This window comes from Doryrhamphus excisus, chromosome 23 (assembly GCF_030265055.1).
Source record: "Doryrhamphus excisus isolate RoL2022-K1 chromosome 23, RoL_Dexc_1.0, whole genome shotgun sequence".
Classification (NCBI taxonomy): Eukaryota; Metazoa; Chordata; class Actinopteri; order Syngnathiformes; family Syngnathidae; genus Doryrhamphus; species Doryrhamphus excisus.
In genome coordinates this window covers 12,524,052-12,539,712 of record NC_080488.1, presented here as the reverse complement: position 1 = coordinate 12,539,712, position 15,661 = coordinate 12,524,052, and the positions used below count along the sequence as shown (strand labels likewise).

Genomic DNA, 15,661 nt, shown 5'->3' with positions numbered 1-15,661 from the left:
CATTTTAAAAACTAAATTAAAGGCCTACGTGCACAATAAAACTCATTTCAGTCGTGTTTTGATGGAGACAAATAATCAATTTAGGTGGATGCTTATATACGTAGGTAGATATTATCATACTGAACATTCATTTTCTACCGCTTATCCTCACAAGAGTTGCGGGGGTGCTGGAGCCTATCCCAGCTGCCTTGAAGCGAGAGGCGGGGTCCACCCTGGACTGGTGGCCAGCCAATCCCAGGGCACATATAGACAAACAACCATTCACACTCACATTCATACCTATGGACAATTTGGAGTGGCTGATTTTTAAGCATGTCAGTATGCAGTCGTACACTACAGCTAAATAAAACAAAATTGAGTTCAATGAAAAGACATGAAATGGGTTGGGTCATCAAAACTGAGCGTAATAATTTTAATTTACCTGACGTCTGGACAATGTCTCTCTTCGCTTGGCTGGCATCTCGTAGACCACCTGTTTCCAAAACTTAGAGGACAGCTCGTTGCTCTTTGGACCCCTCCATTTAATGATGGATAAAACCTGATGGGAGGTGAAGATTAGTCAATATTTCATTGACTAATAGCGTTGACCCTCATCCTCCGTCGTCATCCTCTACATACCTTGATTGTATGCTTAAGTGCTTCCACCTCTTGATAGTTGATGACACTCTTTAGATCTGCACATTCTATCATGATTACCTACACACACGTACAAAAGTACATGAGTCAAAATGTCCATTTCTGTCAAAATGTCTGCATAGTTAATACAGATAAAGCAATATTAACAAAAGCTAATATAGGTTGATTTTTACCTTGATTTCTCCAGTAACCAACATGGAGTGGAGGCGTGTTTCTATCTGAAAGATGCTCCATCCTCTTTTGGCCACAAACTCTGGCGTCAAAACAATGATCAAACGTCTGCTTTGCAAAACGCTCCTCGCCAGGTCCTCAATGTATGCTGGAAGACAGTCATGGACTTTTCATAAAAACACAGTCCACTTGGCTGGAAATTCATTCACAAGTGTCGTTTGCTGCTAAGGTAGTGATGATTCTGTTTCTTTTATTGACTCAAATTCTAATGAGTCACTCACTTTGATGAATTTGGTACTCAAATCACTCGAGTCAGTCGTCACCAAGTGCATACCCAGAACTGACGTCTTTGTCACTAAAACTCCAGGCTTCTTTGAGCACCCATAAGTGAGTCAAAGTCGAGTCTTCATCAGATAGCCATAAGTCACTGAAACTCCAGTCTTCTTCGACCACCCACGAGTCACTGAAACGTAAGTCACTGAAACTCGAGTCCTAGCCGAGCAAACCAAAACACAGGTTTTCTCCGAATACTTGCGAGCCAGTGAAACTTGAGTCTTTGTTGAGTACATGTGAGTCAGGGAAGTCTTATTCCAGTGCCTGTGAGTCATGGAACAAGCATTAGTCAGCGATACTCGATTCTCAGCTGAGTCACTGAAATTCAAGTTTTCAGTGAGTACCCATGACTCATTACATGAAATTCGAGTCTTTGTTCAGCACCCGTGAGTCTGTGAAACACTCATTGAGTGAAACTCGAGTCTCCAGTGAGTATCTGTGAGTCTTGATTCAGTACAATAACTCGCACGTTTTGAATGACTCGTTCATGACTTCCACCTCTCTATTGTAAAGCATAGTACAGTGTAGTACAGTAGATAGAAGTAGTCGTAGTAGTAGTACGTTACTTTACTAGGCATGGTAAGGCAAGATGCATCATAATACTGACATGAATATACATTTGGGAGGGTTCTTCAATTTTGGGGGGAATTTAAAACATTGAAAAAAAACATGGCTGGACTGTAAAACTGTGATTTTCATATAACTGCACTTTTAAACACATACTAATAAATTGCAGTTGTTAGTGAATATTTCACATATGCAGTATAACACATTTAGAGTCAACATTTTTCCAAGAGGAGCCATGTGATGGACATGCTGGTACAAAATATAATAAGAGCAGTCATGGCTTATTTCTTCTTCCCTTTTCATTTTATAGTTTATACATTACAGCAAGCATTTTTATGAGACCATTGATGCAGAAGCCTTCCTCAAAATGCTTTCTAAGATGTTTTTTGGTGCTGTTTGTATGGTCCTTAATTGTTTTTTTTAAAAAATAAAGTCAGTCCCCTGAGGCTGTTCATTATTACAGATGATTTGCACGAATTGTTAAAATAATGACAGAATTTTCCGACACACCCACTGCAATTTCACACTCAGTAATTCTTTGGCACCAATATCACGGAAGATTAGTACAATTAGGCATGCTTGTGTTTCCTTTTCAAATTCACACTTTCTATTTAATGTTCGTTTAAATGTATTACGCTTCCCTAAGTGTCGGATATTCTTATTGACTTGTTGCACCTAGTCGGTGCCTTTGAACTTATGTAGACCATTATGCTCATGTTTTAGTATTATTAAAAAGTCCTCCATTTATGAGTAAGAGTGCTCGTGTGTGCAGTACATAGACGTGTGTTTGTGGGTGAGGTCAAGGCATTGACAGATAGAGCAATAACAAGTGAATTTCCCCCTTGAGTACAGGACGGGGAGTGACACATAATCCCACAAACGATGACAAATTGTGTGTGTAGAATGCGTCCATTCCGTGTGTCTGTGCGGGTGAGTAAGTGAGTAAGAAGGAGACCGAGAGGCAACGTTTGCATGTGTGTGTTAGCCAAAAGTAAGGACAATGACAAAGAGTTTGCAAGAGGTACAACTGATCAAATATATACATCCATGCAGTACAATGTGTGTCAGTGATGTATAGCAACATGAAGTGATTGCTCTGGGGGGTTGGGATTCTGTGTGTGTGCGCGGGGGGCCGGGTCGATAGCAGGATGACCGATGGATACTTACTACTGCTAGGAATGAGATCTCTGTCTGGTATAAACAGCTTGTATCCATAATGTTTCTCCAACACGTCAGGCAAGATTTCCAAAGCAAACGTCTCCTCGTCGCTGCTCGGTCTGCAGAAGTTCAAAGTAGCACAAAGTCATCATGGAGTACATGACAAGATAGCGTAAGATACAATCTGATGGGGCGGCTTTTTCAATGCTGAGCTCCACTTTGGGGTTGCATCAGCTCTACTGGCCGCGCTTTGGGGGGGACAGTAAAGCTGTGGTGAGTAGGGTATCACTCAGTGGAAAAGGGGCATAATGAGGGATTTTTTTTAAATTTGCACCCTTTTGCCAATTTATGTATGAATGAACCATGTCCACTCAGTCTGTGTGTGCAAGTATGTCATAAATGGAATTGGAGAAGAAGTGACATTGTTGCATACAGCATGGATGCACAGAGATGGCTGACCTGCCCAATGAATCCAGATCCACTTTAGTATAAGAGAGATAGGCATCATAGTCTTTATTATCTACATAAGACACAGACAGAAATAGACTTAGAGAGAAAGGAATTATATAAAAAGCATGCAAACCATCCAAGGCAGATATTAAAATACAGTATGTACACTTGCTGCATTTATGTTTGTATCAGTGTAACTTCTTTTGTTTGTCCTGACTGGTTCATGCTTTATTTATGTATTCATTCATACAAACAATTCATACCTATGGACAATTTGGAGTCGCCAATTATCCTCACATAGAGATTTTTCTTTTTCCACTCATTTTCCCTTTTTTTTTTGAAATTCCAGAAAATCTTTTTCCTCTTATTTTTAAATGCGAATGCAGGTAGACTTTTGGATGACTTCCGTGTTTGGAGCATTTGGTTGTTGCTCTGCGTCTGCCCCTGCGGGCCACCATATACAAGTATTTACAGCTCGCGTTGTCACGATAGCTGCCGGCCAAAACAATCAAATCGAGCCTCAAGAAAACTTACCATCTTCAGTTTCATCACTGCCAAAATGTCTCCTGTAGCACAGCATGATTTCCAGGTTGTAACACTTATAGAGTGCAGTTAGGACTCCCAGCAGCAGCAATATGACCCCCAGACCTCCAGCCAACTCCAGACGATACATATCTACCCGCACAGAGCAGGGATAGGAAAGACGATAAACAAGATCACAGGTCAGTAGATTCCTGCACATTCATTGATTTTTTGGGCAAAATATTTTGGGAGAATCTCTAACTTAATTACAAAGCCGCAAGGCATCCCGGGAAGCCAGCAGGAGGACACCCAGCATGCCTTGAGGATTATATATTTTGTTTATTTTTAATAGTGTCACGATTTCCCACGTTTTTTCATCGGTGACTTCCTTATATGGGCGTGCCTGGGTACAAGCTGCAGGCCTGCCCTGCCTCCTAACTCTAACTAGAAAGCCGCCGTTAATAAGAGTTCGATGCCACAGCAGCAGAGTGCCATGCTGCGCTCACTGAAGTTTGTAATGGCGAGTGTACGTCTTTGAATGAATGATAGTGCTATCATAGGCGCTCGGAACGGATGGGAGATTAATGGGACTTGGTTGGTGAATGACAACATTGGAAATGTGATCTATTACTGTCTTGCTGGCACCCGGTCTCTTGGTGCCACGCACACAAACACAACACAAAAGCACATAGATGACTACTACTCAGACCATTTCACTTCAAACCCCGATAGGCACTTGGAGAGTGGGACCATTTTTTCACTTTTTTTTTTTTAAATGCATGCCACATTTCTATTGGGTGTACAGTTATAGGTCGGTTATTCTAAAATAAATGCATAAGGCTAAAAATAAGCAATTAGCTAAAAAACCATGATATGCCCCTCCATTCATCTCAGGGAAGCTGGAAAACTTATTTTTTTTTAGCTGGATGGTTTGCCCTTCCATGCTCATTTTGTGGAATGGAGCCCAGGCGGACCATACACTTGCCACTTCAGGGGTAGATGCTTCATGGACAACAGTTCAGCTCCGATTACTCTGTCGTGTACACAATGGGACACACCGATTTCGACTAGGAAGCCGTGTGTTCCTGGATGGACAGAATCAGGCCTGGCATGACTTGCTGGTGTAAATTCACAGCCCATCTAACTGTGTACAAACAAAACATGGGAGTTTTTTAAGCAAATGCACAAACATTATCGGAAATTTCAGCATCACTTAACACGGAAATACATCATTCTAACAACATTTATAGGTCAGAAAAGTGGAAAAAGCAGAATAGGTCCCCTTTAATAATGTAAGATTCATTCTCCTTTGAGTTGCAATGGTGTTCTCATTACTCGTCAAGGTTGTTGAGATACTCAAAGACGGTCCTTTTTGGTGCCTAATTTGTGATTCCTCTTCTCGGACCTCCTGCCTGTGACCCAGGAATTGATCTCAGCATGGTTCCTTAGAGGACATCTCAATTACTTAAAATGCTCCTGGAGGAGCAAGGAGAGAGCAAGCTTGGGAAAGGATGCACTGGGTTTTCTTTAAAAGACTTTTTTAGTTATGCGTATGTCAAAATCTGAAAGAAATAGACCTGAGCTGATGTTCCTGTGGAATTAATTAAATTCTCTCTGACAATTTTTTTTTTAATAGACCAAATGATATGGCAGATGATTAAAAATGAAAGAAGATGAACATCACGTTTTGAGTATCGTTCAGGTGTGCCGTGACTTTTGTCTATGCAGCAGATTTGTGTGGCGTCATGTGACTCCCTGCGCTGTCACCCTTATGAATGATGAATCCATGCTTGGTGTTGAATTTGTCCATCTGTCAGTTTATGCGGGAAAATATGACTCCCTAGTTTGGGAGTCTGACATTACCGCCTTTCACCAGCAGAAGTCTCTCCAACGCTGTGACAAACTACTTCCACCGTATTGCCTGTAGTGTCGGCCATGGCAGACATTCAACTCATTGCCAAATATTTACTCTCAGGTTACATGAAAGCAGTTGGCCTGATCATGTCATCTTTGTAAGAAAAGCCCATGTTTCTCTCCTCTGTCTCTATTCCTCTTCTCTCCTGTTCACTTTTCCTCCCTCCATTCACCTTCTCCTGTATCTCACCTTCATTTAGCTGTCACACATTTTGCTAATGAATCTATTAGTGCTCAGGAGAAACAGTTTAGCGTTACAATGGCGTTATTGCTTACAACAGCAGTAATAAATGCCAATATGAAGTCAGAACACATTTTACTACTTCTTACCTAACAATACTGCAATTTTTACTTTATACTGCAATCACACAGAGATGCCCAAGCGGAGAATGGAACCCAGGTCTTTCTGATGTCCTGATTGCTAACCACTCGTCCACTGTGCGGCAATGGTTATGCATCGCTTTCACATTTTACCAACTCCAGGTCCTCCTAAATACCACGAACATAGCCACCAGCTACTAGCATAGCATTTGAAATGTCCTCATACAAATGCATTCATTCATAAATTCATGCATGCATTCATGAAGTATTAAAAATGATGCTTCTTATGTGAGTTAGAAGTATTTTCTTCAAGGACTATTTTGTCAAGAATGTAAACGGTCAGGTACATACAACAACTGGGTATATACTAGTTTACACTGTTTTACCTCGACTTGGTTTAGCCTGAGGCATTGATGTCAAGGGTCAGGGGCTGTCGGACCTGAAGAAGCGGTCGGTTTTCCTTTGAGGAGGGATATTTGATGATATTTTAGTAGATATTATATATATATATATAGTATAGTATAGTATAGTATATATAGAGATTATATAGTAGATAAGAGCAGGGAGGGGGGCACAGTATTTTGCATGATGTTGATCTGTATGCATCATCATGCAAGGTATGTCATGCTAGAAACATCCAAAACCAAAGCATTAGCGTCCTTTGTATTGTTTTTATTCCCCAGTGATCTATTTGACTTTCTAGTAAGACTCATCATGTCGGCTCAGGGCATCTTTCTTCTCTGTCAGCTACCATTCCTGTCCATGCGTGTTGAAGATACACAAACCATAAATGGATGCGGATATCACCCATTGGGTGACGGGGGCGAGAGTGCACTCCTAATCCAATCATGCATGCACGTGTGAAATCAAGCTTTAATAACGTGTGCTAACTTAGCAGAACATGTGCTTTGTCCCGGCTGTTGTGTTGCGTTCAGGCGCTCTAACGTGGCCTTGCCTTGCTACAAGGCATCACACACCAGAAGGCGGGGTGTGTGTGTGGATGTGTGGGGGGGTGGCGGTGGGGTCGGGGTCGGTGTTTGCTATTTAGTGTGGTTACTGAACTTTGAAAGGCGAGGAAGAGGCGGAGGAGACTAATAATTTGCTGCGTTGAATTGCCAAAATCAGTAAAAAGGTGCAGCAAATTCACTCAGTCAAGTTCATATTTTTGCTGAGCGGCGTTCCGAACGCCGCGATGGCGTGCTGATGCCTCTCGCTGACTTACTGAAGTTCACCGCAACAAAAGTGTTCTTGTAGTTGAAAGCTCAGCACCCTGCTAAAATAGAGCTGTCACACGATGACTGACAGTTGTGTCTCGGGCTATTAACGATAACGATGGTGAAAGCTACTGATGGTCAGCAAAAGTCAACATTGGGATGCCATTCACAGCATATCGCTGCTGCCCAATCAAATGTAGACATTATCCTTATGCTTTTAATTCATCATTTTCACATGGACAATAATTCAATTATTGACATTTCATTATAGAGGTGTAACGATTCATCGGCACATTAATATTCCCACGATCCAACGACATCCATCTGTCGCCAGATTGTTTTCACACAAGAACTGGGACCAGTCCGGACCCAGGTGGACCCAAAAAAAAAGAGAGATGCAGCATGTCCCTGCCCCCCCACCTGCTAGCTTCTGGTGAAGGAACGAGAGGACAGCAAGTCAAGTGATCTGAAGACAAAAGTAAAATAAATACACATGCCACTCCGAGAAGAGGGAAAAATGGACGGTGCTTTCAACCCGAATGGACACACTCGTTTGTGTTCATTCTTCCCTCTGGCGCTCGAAGCACAAAAGCAGTTCTACGCTCAGAGACTGTGGCACTCATAAAATCTCAAACTAAGCACAGAAGTTTTTCCACCAGACAGACCCACTCAATTCTGAACTCAGGTCACAGAGAATAGATACCTGGAGCCACAAAATGGCCCTTGGCCTGGGGCTCTCCAATCTTCTTAGAGGGGGCTGTGGGACTGGACCTGGACTTCAGCTTGAGGAAATCTTCTTTATGTCGATATATTTGAATTGGATTCAAATACTCCTGTACTAGAGCATGCTAGTTGGAAGTATTTTTATCATTCATTCATTTTCTAACGCTTATCCTCACGAGGGTCGCGGGGGTGCTGGAGCCTATCCCAGCTGTCTTTGGGCGAGAGGCGGGGTCCACCCTGGACTGGTGGCCAGCCAATCCCAGGGCACATGTAGACAAACAACCATTCACACTCACATTCATACCTATGGACAATTTGGAGTGGCTAATTAACCTAGCATGTTTTTGGAATGTGGGAGGAAACCGGAGTACCCGGAGAAACTTCCCCGTGTTTTTTATTCTACAAACTATGTATCTGCCGATCAACCACACACACGTACGCATTCCTCTTCATCCTTGTTATTGTACAGTTAAGTAATGACGACATGTCCTGACGACCCCCACTGGAGGACTGAGTCAGTTTGAGTGTGTGTGTGAGTGTGTGTGTGTGTGAGTGTGTGAGTGTGTGTGTGAGTGTGTGTGTGTTTCCAGGAGTCTCCAGGGTGCTAGTTAAGTATAGTAAGATAGATTTGACACTCAAGGCCTTCAGCAGGAGTCAGAGAAAAAAGAGAGAAGTGTTTTCAGTTCACCACCTTTCCTCTTGGACTCCTCTTGGATTATTTCACCTTCCTTGGTCTCTTTTTGTGCTCTCCTTACATCGGCCATCTTCATTCCTTGGTCTGGATCTGACAACTCTTTGTTTTCCTGGTGTCGTCCTTCTTCGTTGATGTTTATTTTCCATCCCACTCCCACTCCCAAACACCCATTGGTTTCCAATTATGCACATCCGTGATACAGGACGTGTCATTTTCCTTTTTGTCTCCCGTTCCCTGGCCCGTATCTGGCAATGGCTGCCTCTCCAGATGCGAGTTACCGCAAGGCTGGCTGCAAATGTTTGACACACGGAACGCTCATGCATTTTTCAGATGAATCTCTAAAGTGGAGACTATGAGATCTTTTTTTTGGTTTCTTATCATGTCTGCCAGGTGCTATTTGCTTTCAGGTGCACTTCCTGCACATTACCTGTCTTACCTGTTTACCTGTCAGTCAAACGGGCTTTTCTAAAGTTAACACTGCATCCTCCTTAAAAAGGGGGGGGGGGGGGGGGTATTTTGTATTGTACTTTTTTTTTGGAATGGAATGGCCTTTATTGTCATTATACAATGTCATTGTATTGTATAATACTATAATATAATAAAATGATATTGTGTAATGTCATTGTCATGTACAATGAGATTGGAGAGCTTCTCCTTTAAAAAAAAAAGTATACAAAAAGTAAAGTAAAAAAAAAGACACGATATATACAAGCTATCCAAGATATACACATAATATTGCACAGGAGTAGATATGTATTGCAGACACCAGAATATATATGAATTTTAGTGCAAATGATGAATGGTGTATACAGATGAGTAAAAGTCACATTTGAGAGTATTGAGTTGTTAAATAAATAAATATATTTTCGAGGTACTGTTTTTGGCAGTGCTAAAAGTGGAAAATGTAGATGGAAGTATTGTATATTGTATATTGTATTGTATAGCGGTCTTTGACTATGAATCACTATCTTTTAGCTTGTTGACTAGCGATCTCAAATCTCATGTGTGGATTTGATCCCTGGGAGTAGAGCTCCAACGATTAATCATTGAATCCATGACGTGTGCATCGATAAGTCGTCAATCATCCAACTAATCAATCATAACTATTTGCAGGTCTACTCCAAAGTGAGGTTTAGGAGTGTAATATAGCCGTCAGCAGGGATGGCTGTGGAAGCAAACCCCACTCAGGGAGGCTTTTGTGGGTGCACCAGTTGGGTTAGACCAGCTGACTTTGTACTGGTGGCACCGTCAATCCCAGGGCACATTTCCACAAACAACCCACTTTATCTGCTGACTGTGAGGCAGACGTGGTACCAAGTCCTCCGCCACTTCATATTGCATACTGCAAATGAAAGAAAGTCAGGGGGGGCTGTTGCGGCGGCATGGGTCCTGGCCTTTGTGGCATACTTGAACTGAGATGCGCCACTTCAGCAAGTCTTTGGTACAACGATGACCTAACTGCAGCATGTGAGCACAAACAGAGATTCCCTACCTTTCTTCTGTAGTATTGCACTCCCACGCCGCCGCCCTATGTGGTTCTCCACGTAGCAGGTGTAATTAGCCAGGTCGGCCTCCTCGATAGCATCAAACGTCAGGGATAGCTGTACCTCCTTTTCTCCTAAATGCTCCCTTATGATTCTGCACACCAACACAGAGAAGTTCCAAGACAGCAGTCAGATGTGCTCTTTAAACACGGGCTTCACTGTCTGAAAATGTCTTTTTAATAGAAGAGGTGTGACAATGAACTAAAGAATAAAACACATGTGTAAAAGGTGGAGACATGGAGGTCCATGTTTCACAAATTGCTTGCTGGAGACAGAGGCAAAGAAACAAAGAGGTCTACTGTCGGGACAAAAGAAGAGTAGAGGATGATCTAAGAACATGAAAAGGGGTAAACGATGCGAAGAGTAATGTGTGGTGTTAAGCCAAGTAGAGTGCATTAAAAAGTAGGACAGAGGGAGTAAGGAGGCATGTAGAGAACACTGAAGCAGGTGCAAAAAGCCTCTGTCCTTATGGTGAGGTCACATCCTCCATGAGCCTGCAAGCAGGAGGAGGACAGGAGGCAGACTGAACCGACGCCTGGGGGTTGACATGTCTCTATGAATCTGATTCAGGGTCAAGTTCAACCGTGACCACAGAGGCCAGACCGACTGTGCTGAAACAGCACATTTGGTCCCCGTAAGAGCCAAAAGTCTGGCACCACCACAGGAATACCTTCCTTACTTCAAGTGGCTGGGATGATGCAAACAGCAGCCAATGGTAATGGTAATGGTTTAATTTCATTTGAACATCAGATTACATTTGAGTGCATCCCATAATTTTAATTTCAATTTCAATTTTGTCTTGAGTCTTGAACCAGTCATGATGTGCTATATATATCACTATATTGACTGTTACTATGGTACCCATTATGGCATTGGATGCTCATATCACCCAGTACTTTGGTATGTGACAAAAAAAAAAATTAAAATTAAAACTTAAACTATTAGGAAAGCAGGAAGTGAACAAATGTAAGCGTTAGTGATTGTAAAAGTACCAGATGGAGGGGTAGGATTTAATAAGCTTTGCTTCTTCCTACTCCTTTTGGACATGTGGAACTGGGAACTGATTATGGGATGCACTCAATTGGAATCTGATTCATGTTCAAATGAAATAAAACCATTCCCATTCCCATTACCATTACCATTACCAGACTTGATGCGTTGAAACCTTTACATCACCCCAAAAGGGATTCTTCAGCGACCATGGCCTTGACCCGGGTATGGGGGCATATAAATTTGCCCTTTAATCTGGTGATGCTAAGCCAATGTATGAATGAGGCAGTTGCCCGTGTGTACATTTTGCAATTCAATGCACACAAGTGAACCGTGAGAACGCCGAGTTGCAAAATTGCTGAGTCGCTGGACAGCACTGGCTGGAATAATTCGAGACGCTATGGCGTGGCCTCGAGTAATGATGTGCAGATTTTATTTTCCATAATTTGTTCCCACAAATCCATCCTATTATGTATGATGAGTTCAGAGCGAGGTGAGGGAGTTCAACTTTGAGTAGTTTGCAAATGTGGCAATTTGAAGGTGAACAAATGTGTGTCATGAACACGGAGCCAATACAAATAGACACACGGATGCATTGCCCACTGCCCACCGCTGCCCACCACTGCCCACCACTGCCCAGGGGGCAGCAAGGTGGATGGACCCAACATGACGGATGAAATCTCTCCCTACAAATGAGATATGTTGAATTTGGAACAGTGGAATGATTGGATCGCAGGTACTCAGAGGACTAGTTGGAGAACTCATCAGGCGAAGGTTAATTAAATACCACGGGGCATGATTAGTTTCAAATTTAAATACCCCCACTTCCTCAATACTATTATTCTGAAACAACCCAGCGAGTGGCCCTTCTGGAAAGAGAGGAAAATAACACTGGGAGTAAAACTGAAAGTAAAAGTGTTGAGATTTTTTCACTATAAGTCACACATTTTTGTTAACCAGCAACTTATCGTTAGGTACAACGTAAATATCAAATATCATTCTTTCTTCTTTCCATCATGGGTAATTACCTGACTTCACTTTCTTTAATGTGTCCTGCGAGTTCTTCAACAAACTTCTCTCCTTTCATCCAGTAGATGATAGGCCTCCTGTTTTCTCCACTGTAGCCAAAAAATGCCTTGCAGTCCAAACTGAGAGGCATACCTGCAACACATAACACAGTGGAACCTTGTTTAGCGTACGTCCTGGTTAGTGTGTTTTTTTGGATTAAAGTCCAAAATGTTTTTACGGTGATTAGAATAATCCATAATTCAGCAGATCAAAACTATAACCTAAGAATTGAGTGTGCATATCATGCAGTCGGGATGAGTCATGGTTTTGCTGTATTGCCGTCATTAATGTTAGCGAGGCATTGTAAATCAGGCTGGTGCATCATCATCATCATCGTCATTTCACAAAATGCTGCTGATTGCACAGCCTCCATGTTTCTGTGACTTCCATGTGGATATTTTGCAAAAATAACCCAAAAGATGATTATTATTCTTCTCTGAAAAATATTTGTATTCTTCTCCACATTGACTACGTACTTTTGTGCAATGTTTTGACAATATCAAACGACTAAATAGCAGCGAGGACCGTTGATCATTACAAGCGACAGCGAGCAGACAGGCAGCGTATTGATGTGCCAGCATTATTTCTGAGCCCATCTACTTGTGTACTTTCTATGAAATGCTAGTCAGTCTTCTTGTTTTCACACGGAAAGTTGAAAAACAAGTCAAAGTCTGAATCATGCAAAAGGAGTCATATTCTTACTGTAATCATTCATCTACTACATCGAGGTATCCATTGATATTCCTATGATCCAACTACATAGATCCGAGTACGGTGAGTTGACATTCCGGATGTAGTTGACGCACAGTATAACGATCTAACATCGTTACTTGGTAAGGGTGGCCGATGCTGAATATGTTGGTGGTGACCAAAGTTCGTACAAGGCCAGTACTGCCGATACCTGTAACAAGATACACATTTTTTCATGCATGTTTTGCATGTTTTTGCAAAATCTGCAAACTCCAACATCCAAATCCAGGAAGGCCTTGGACCTCCTTGTCACCAGTTCACGATGTCGCCCCAATTCATGTAATTCAAATAAAGTGGATAATGATGGCCGGACCAGCATATTCCCAGGGATGGATCGGTCATCCGGAGTACTGGGAGTTTTTCCCAGTTTCACTTGCCTGGATTCAACCATCGTGCGTTATTAAAAGACTATTTACCTTCCCCACGTTGTAATACATACCCTCCTATACTATCCACACCCCATCACTCTCAAGCGACTATATGCTTTCTTCTCACAGCTGTTGGCTGTTCATCAAAATCCAAATGGCTGTTTAATGAGACTGGCAGTTAGCATGGTTCCCTGCGTTCCTGCTGTTCCTCTGAGGTAAATGACATTAAGAATGAAGACACCACAGGAGCAATACAGTATGTGACAGTTGCACATCAAATGATTATTTATTTTGAAAAGTTTATAAACTCGCAGTAGTTTGCAATGGACCAAGCGTTTCCAGCATTTTGACGTTACGAGCCCAAAATGTGTCAGTAGTTAATTCCAGTTAATTCCAGATATATCAATAATAATCAGAGGAGAGACTGTTAGGGGTCGATCGATGCAAAATAATAGAAGAATAAACAAGTCAAAGAGATTAAAGCAATACAGTACAATTGAATGTGGAGTACTCAATACTACGTCTTTGTCAGCCTAAGCAGTAAATTAAGTCATATTAGATTATAGCATTGATTTATGTTATCTTTCTGGCATCCAGCTGGAGTCATAAGGATGCTTACTTTAATGAATTTACCTCCACAAGTTATATTAATAAAGAAAAAGTCCCTTGACAGAAGCTACATTTGCAGCCAAATTAGATTCAACTCAATTAGATGGAAGGAAAAAAAGTACATATTTGTTTCAGACAAGTTTTTATATGAGATCTCAAAGTTGTACGTCTTTACCCCTCAACCAGTTTCAACTACATGTATGTATATGTATGAATATGTGTATGTATGCTGCATATGTATGCATATATGAGTGTATATACGTATATATGAAAGTATATAAATAGATATTGTAAGTGTAGTGTATTGTAAGTGTATATGTGAGATGCATTAATGTAACATAGTATGCATGTCTGGAATAAATTAAGAAATTTAATTAAATTATAAGATAAGATATTGGATGGATCCTTAATTGTGTGAATGCTGAAAGAAAAAATCGGAGATTTCTGGACTAAAGTCGTACAATTTACATGAGCATTTGAAGGCAGCAACTGGCAGTGTTCCAAAAGTTACTGCCTTTGAAGCAGAAAAGTACTTTGTTAGTGGTACATTGGCAACTAAAGTAACTATTGGAACACATTGATTAGTTTGTGCTACAATGATATTGTCTTTCTCTCTTTTGCCTTTGCCATCGTTCACCACCGACAACGGAAGCTAAAAAGCCGAATCGTGACCAAGTGTTATGGTTTTGGTTAAGGTACGTACAGCTTTGGATTAAAAGCACCTCAGTTTTAATCCATGCATGAGGTAAATTTTCTGATTTAGATTTTGAACCTTACGCAGGCCTGTTACCTGTCAGGGCGAGGTAAAGGCCAGATGTGGCCCGAGGGCTGTACTTTGCCCAGGTTTGTGTAAAAATACAAAAATCTACTGAAGGGCACATCCAACAATGACCTGTCTGCCAGATTACACATGCTCTTTTTATCCATGAAAGGGAAACCGTTTGATTGTTTAAGATGAAAATACACCATATTGGGAAGATTGTTCACGGTGCAGGACGGTGCAGAAGTACATTTTGAACTTGTCCATCTGAATACGTGTAAAATGACGGTTTTAATCATGTACATACGTATGTGTGTGGCTCAGGTATTGCATGGGTGGAAGTTGTATTGGGAACAGCTGAGTTTTGGATCTTGGGCTCTAAGAGAGCACAGCTGCACATGGCAACACAGATGGTGATACACACACACACACACACACACACACACACACACACATATCAGTGATGGGCAGCTCAGCTGTAACCTGCCAGGCTGTTGACTTTCTCATTTGATCCAGTTACAGCCTGCCTCCAACAAATGATTCTGTGCTAAATCCTTTCTTATTTTCTTATTCTGCAATGCCTCGTTGCTAAATCCTTTCTTATGCTGTGTACCTGCCAGTGACACCCTTCCAAAATCACATCCCGTGTGCCAAATGCAGCTTTGAGGGTTGTCAGTGGTAATCCCTTTAAAAAAGTTTTTAGCCAATGTTTCCTGCATTTTATTTATTTATTTGTTTTACAGAGCGACTCTTTCTACAGAATCTCTTCCCATATCTCATCATTCTGACTTCCTCACTTGAACTTTTTACCTAGTTGCAAAGCGTCAGGCTTCCAGTGATGATAACTTGCCTTTCTGCTGTGTGACAAG

At 41.6% G+C, this 15,661-nt stretch overlaps 1 protein-coding gene across 8 annotated transcripts in view; it reads right to left on the bottom strand.

Moving 5' to 3' along the window:
- il1rapl2 (interleukin 1 receptor accessory protein-like 2) overlaps positions 1 to 15,661 on the bottom strand; it is a 203,688-nt gene that overhangs the window by 5,776 nt on the left and 182,251 nt on the right. For all 8 annotated transcript variants that reach the window (XR_009120848.1, XM_058062861.1, XM_058062860.1 and 5 more), the window contains 8 exons: positions 12,266 to 12,398; positions 10,196 to 10,341; positions 3,850 to 3,990; positions 3,325 to 3,385; positions 2,875 to 2,984; positions 810 to 955; positions 619 to 696; positions 422 to 538 (listed from right to left, as the gene is read on the bottom strand). Coding sequence is in view for 7 of the 8 variants with exons in the window: in XM_058062861.1 (XP_057918844.1) it covers positions 422 to 538; positions 619 to 696; positions 810 to 955; positions 2,875 to 2,984; positions 3,325 to 3,385; positions 3,850 to 3,990; positions 10,196 to 10,341; positions 12,266 to 12,398 (932 nt within the window). In the remaining variant the exon portion in view is untranslated. The remainder of the gene's footprint in view (positions 1 to 421; positions 539 to 618; positions 697 to 809; positions 956 to 2,874; positions 2,985 to 3,324; positions 3,386 to 3,849; positions 3,991 to 10,195; positions 10,342 to 12,265; positions 12,399 to 15,661) is intronic.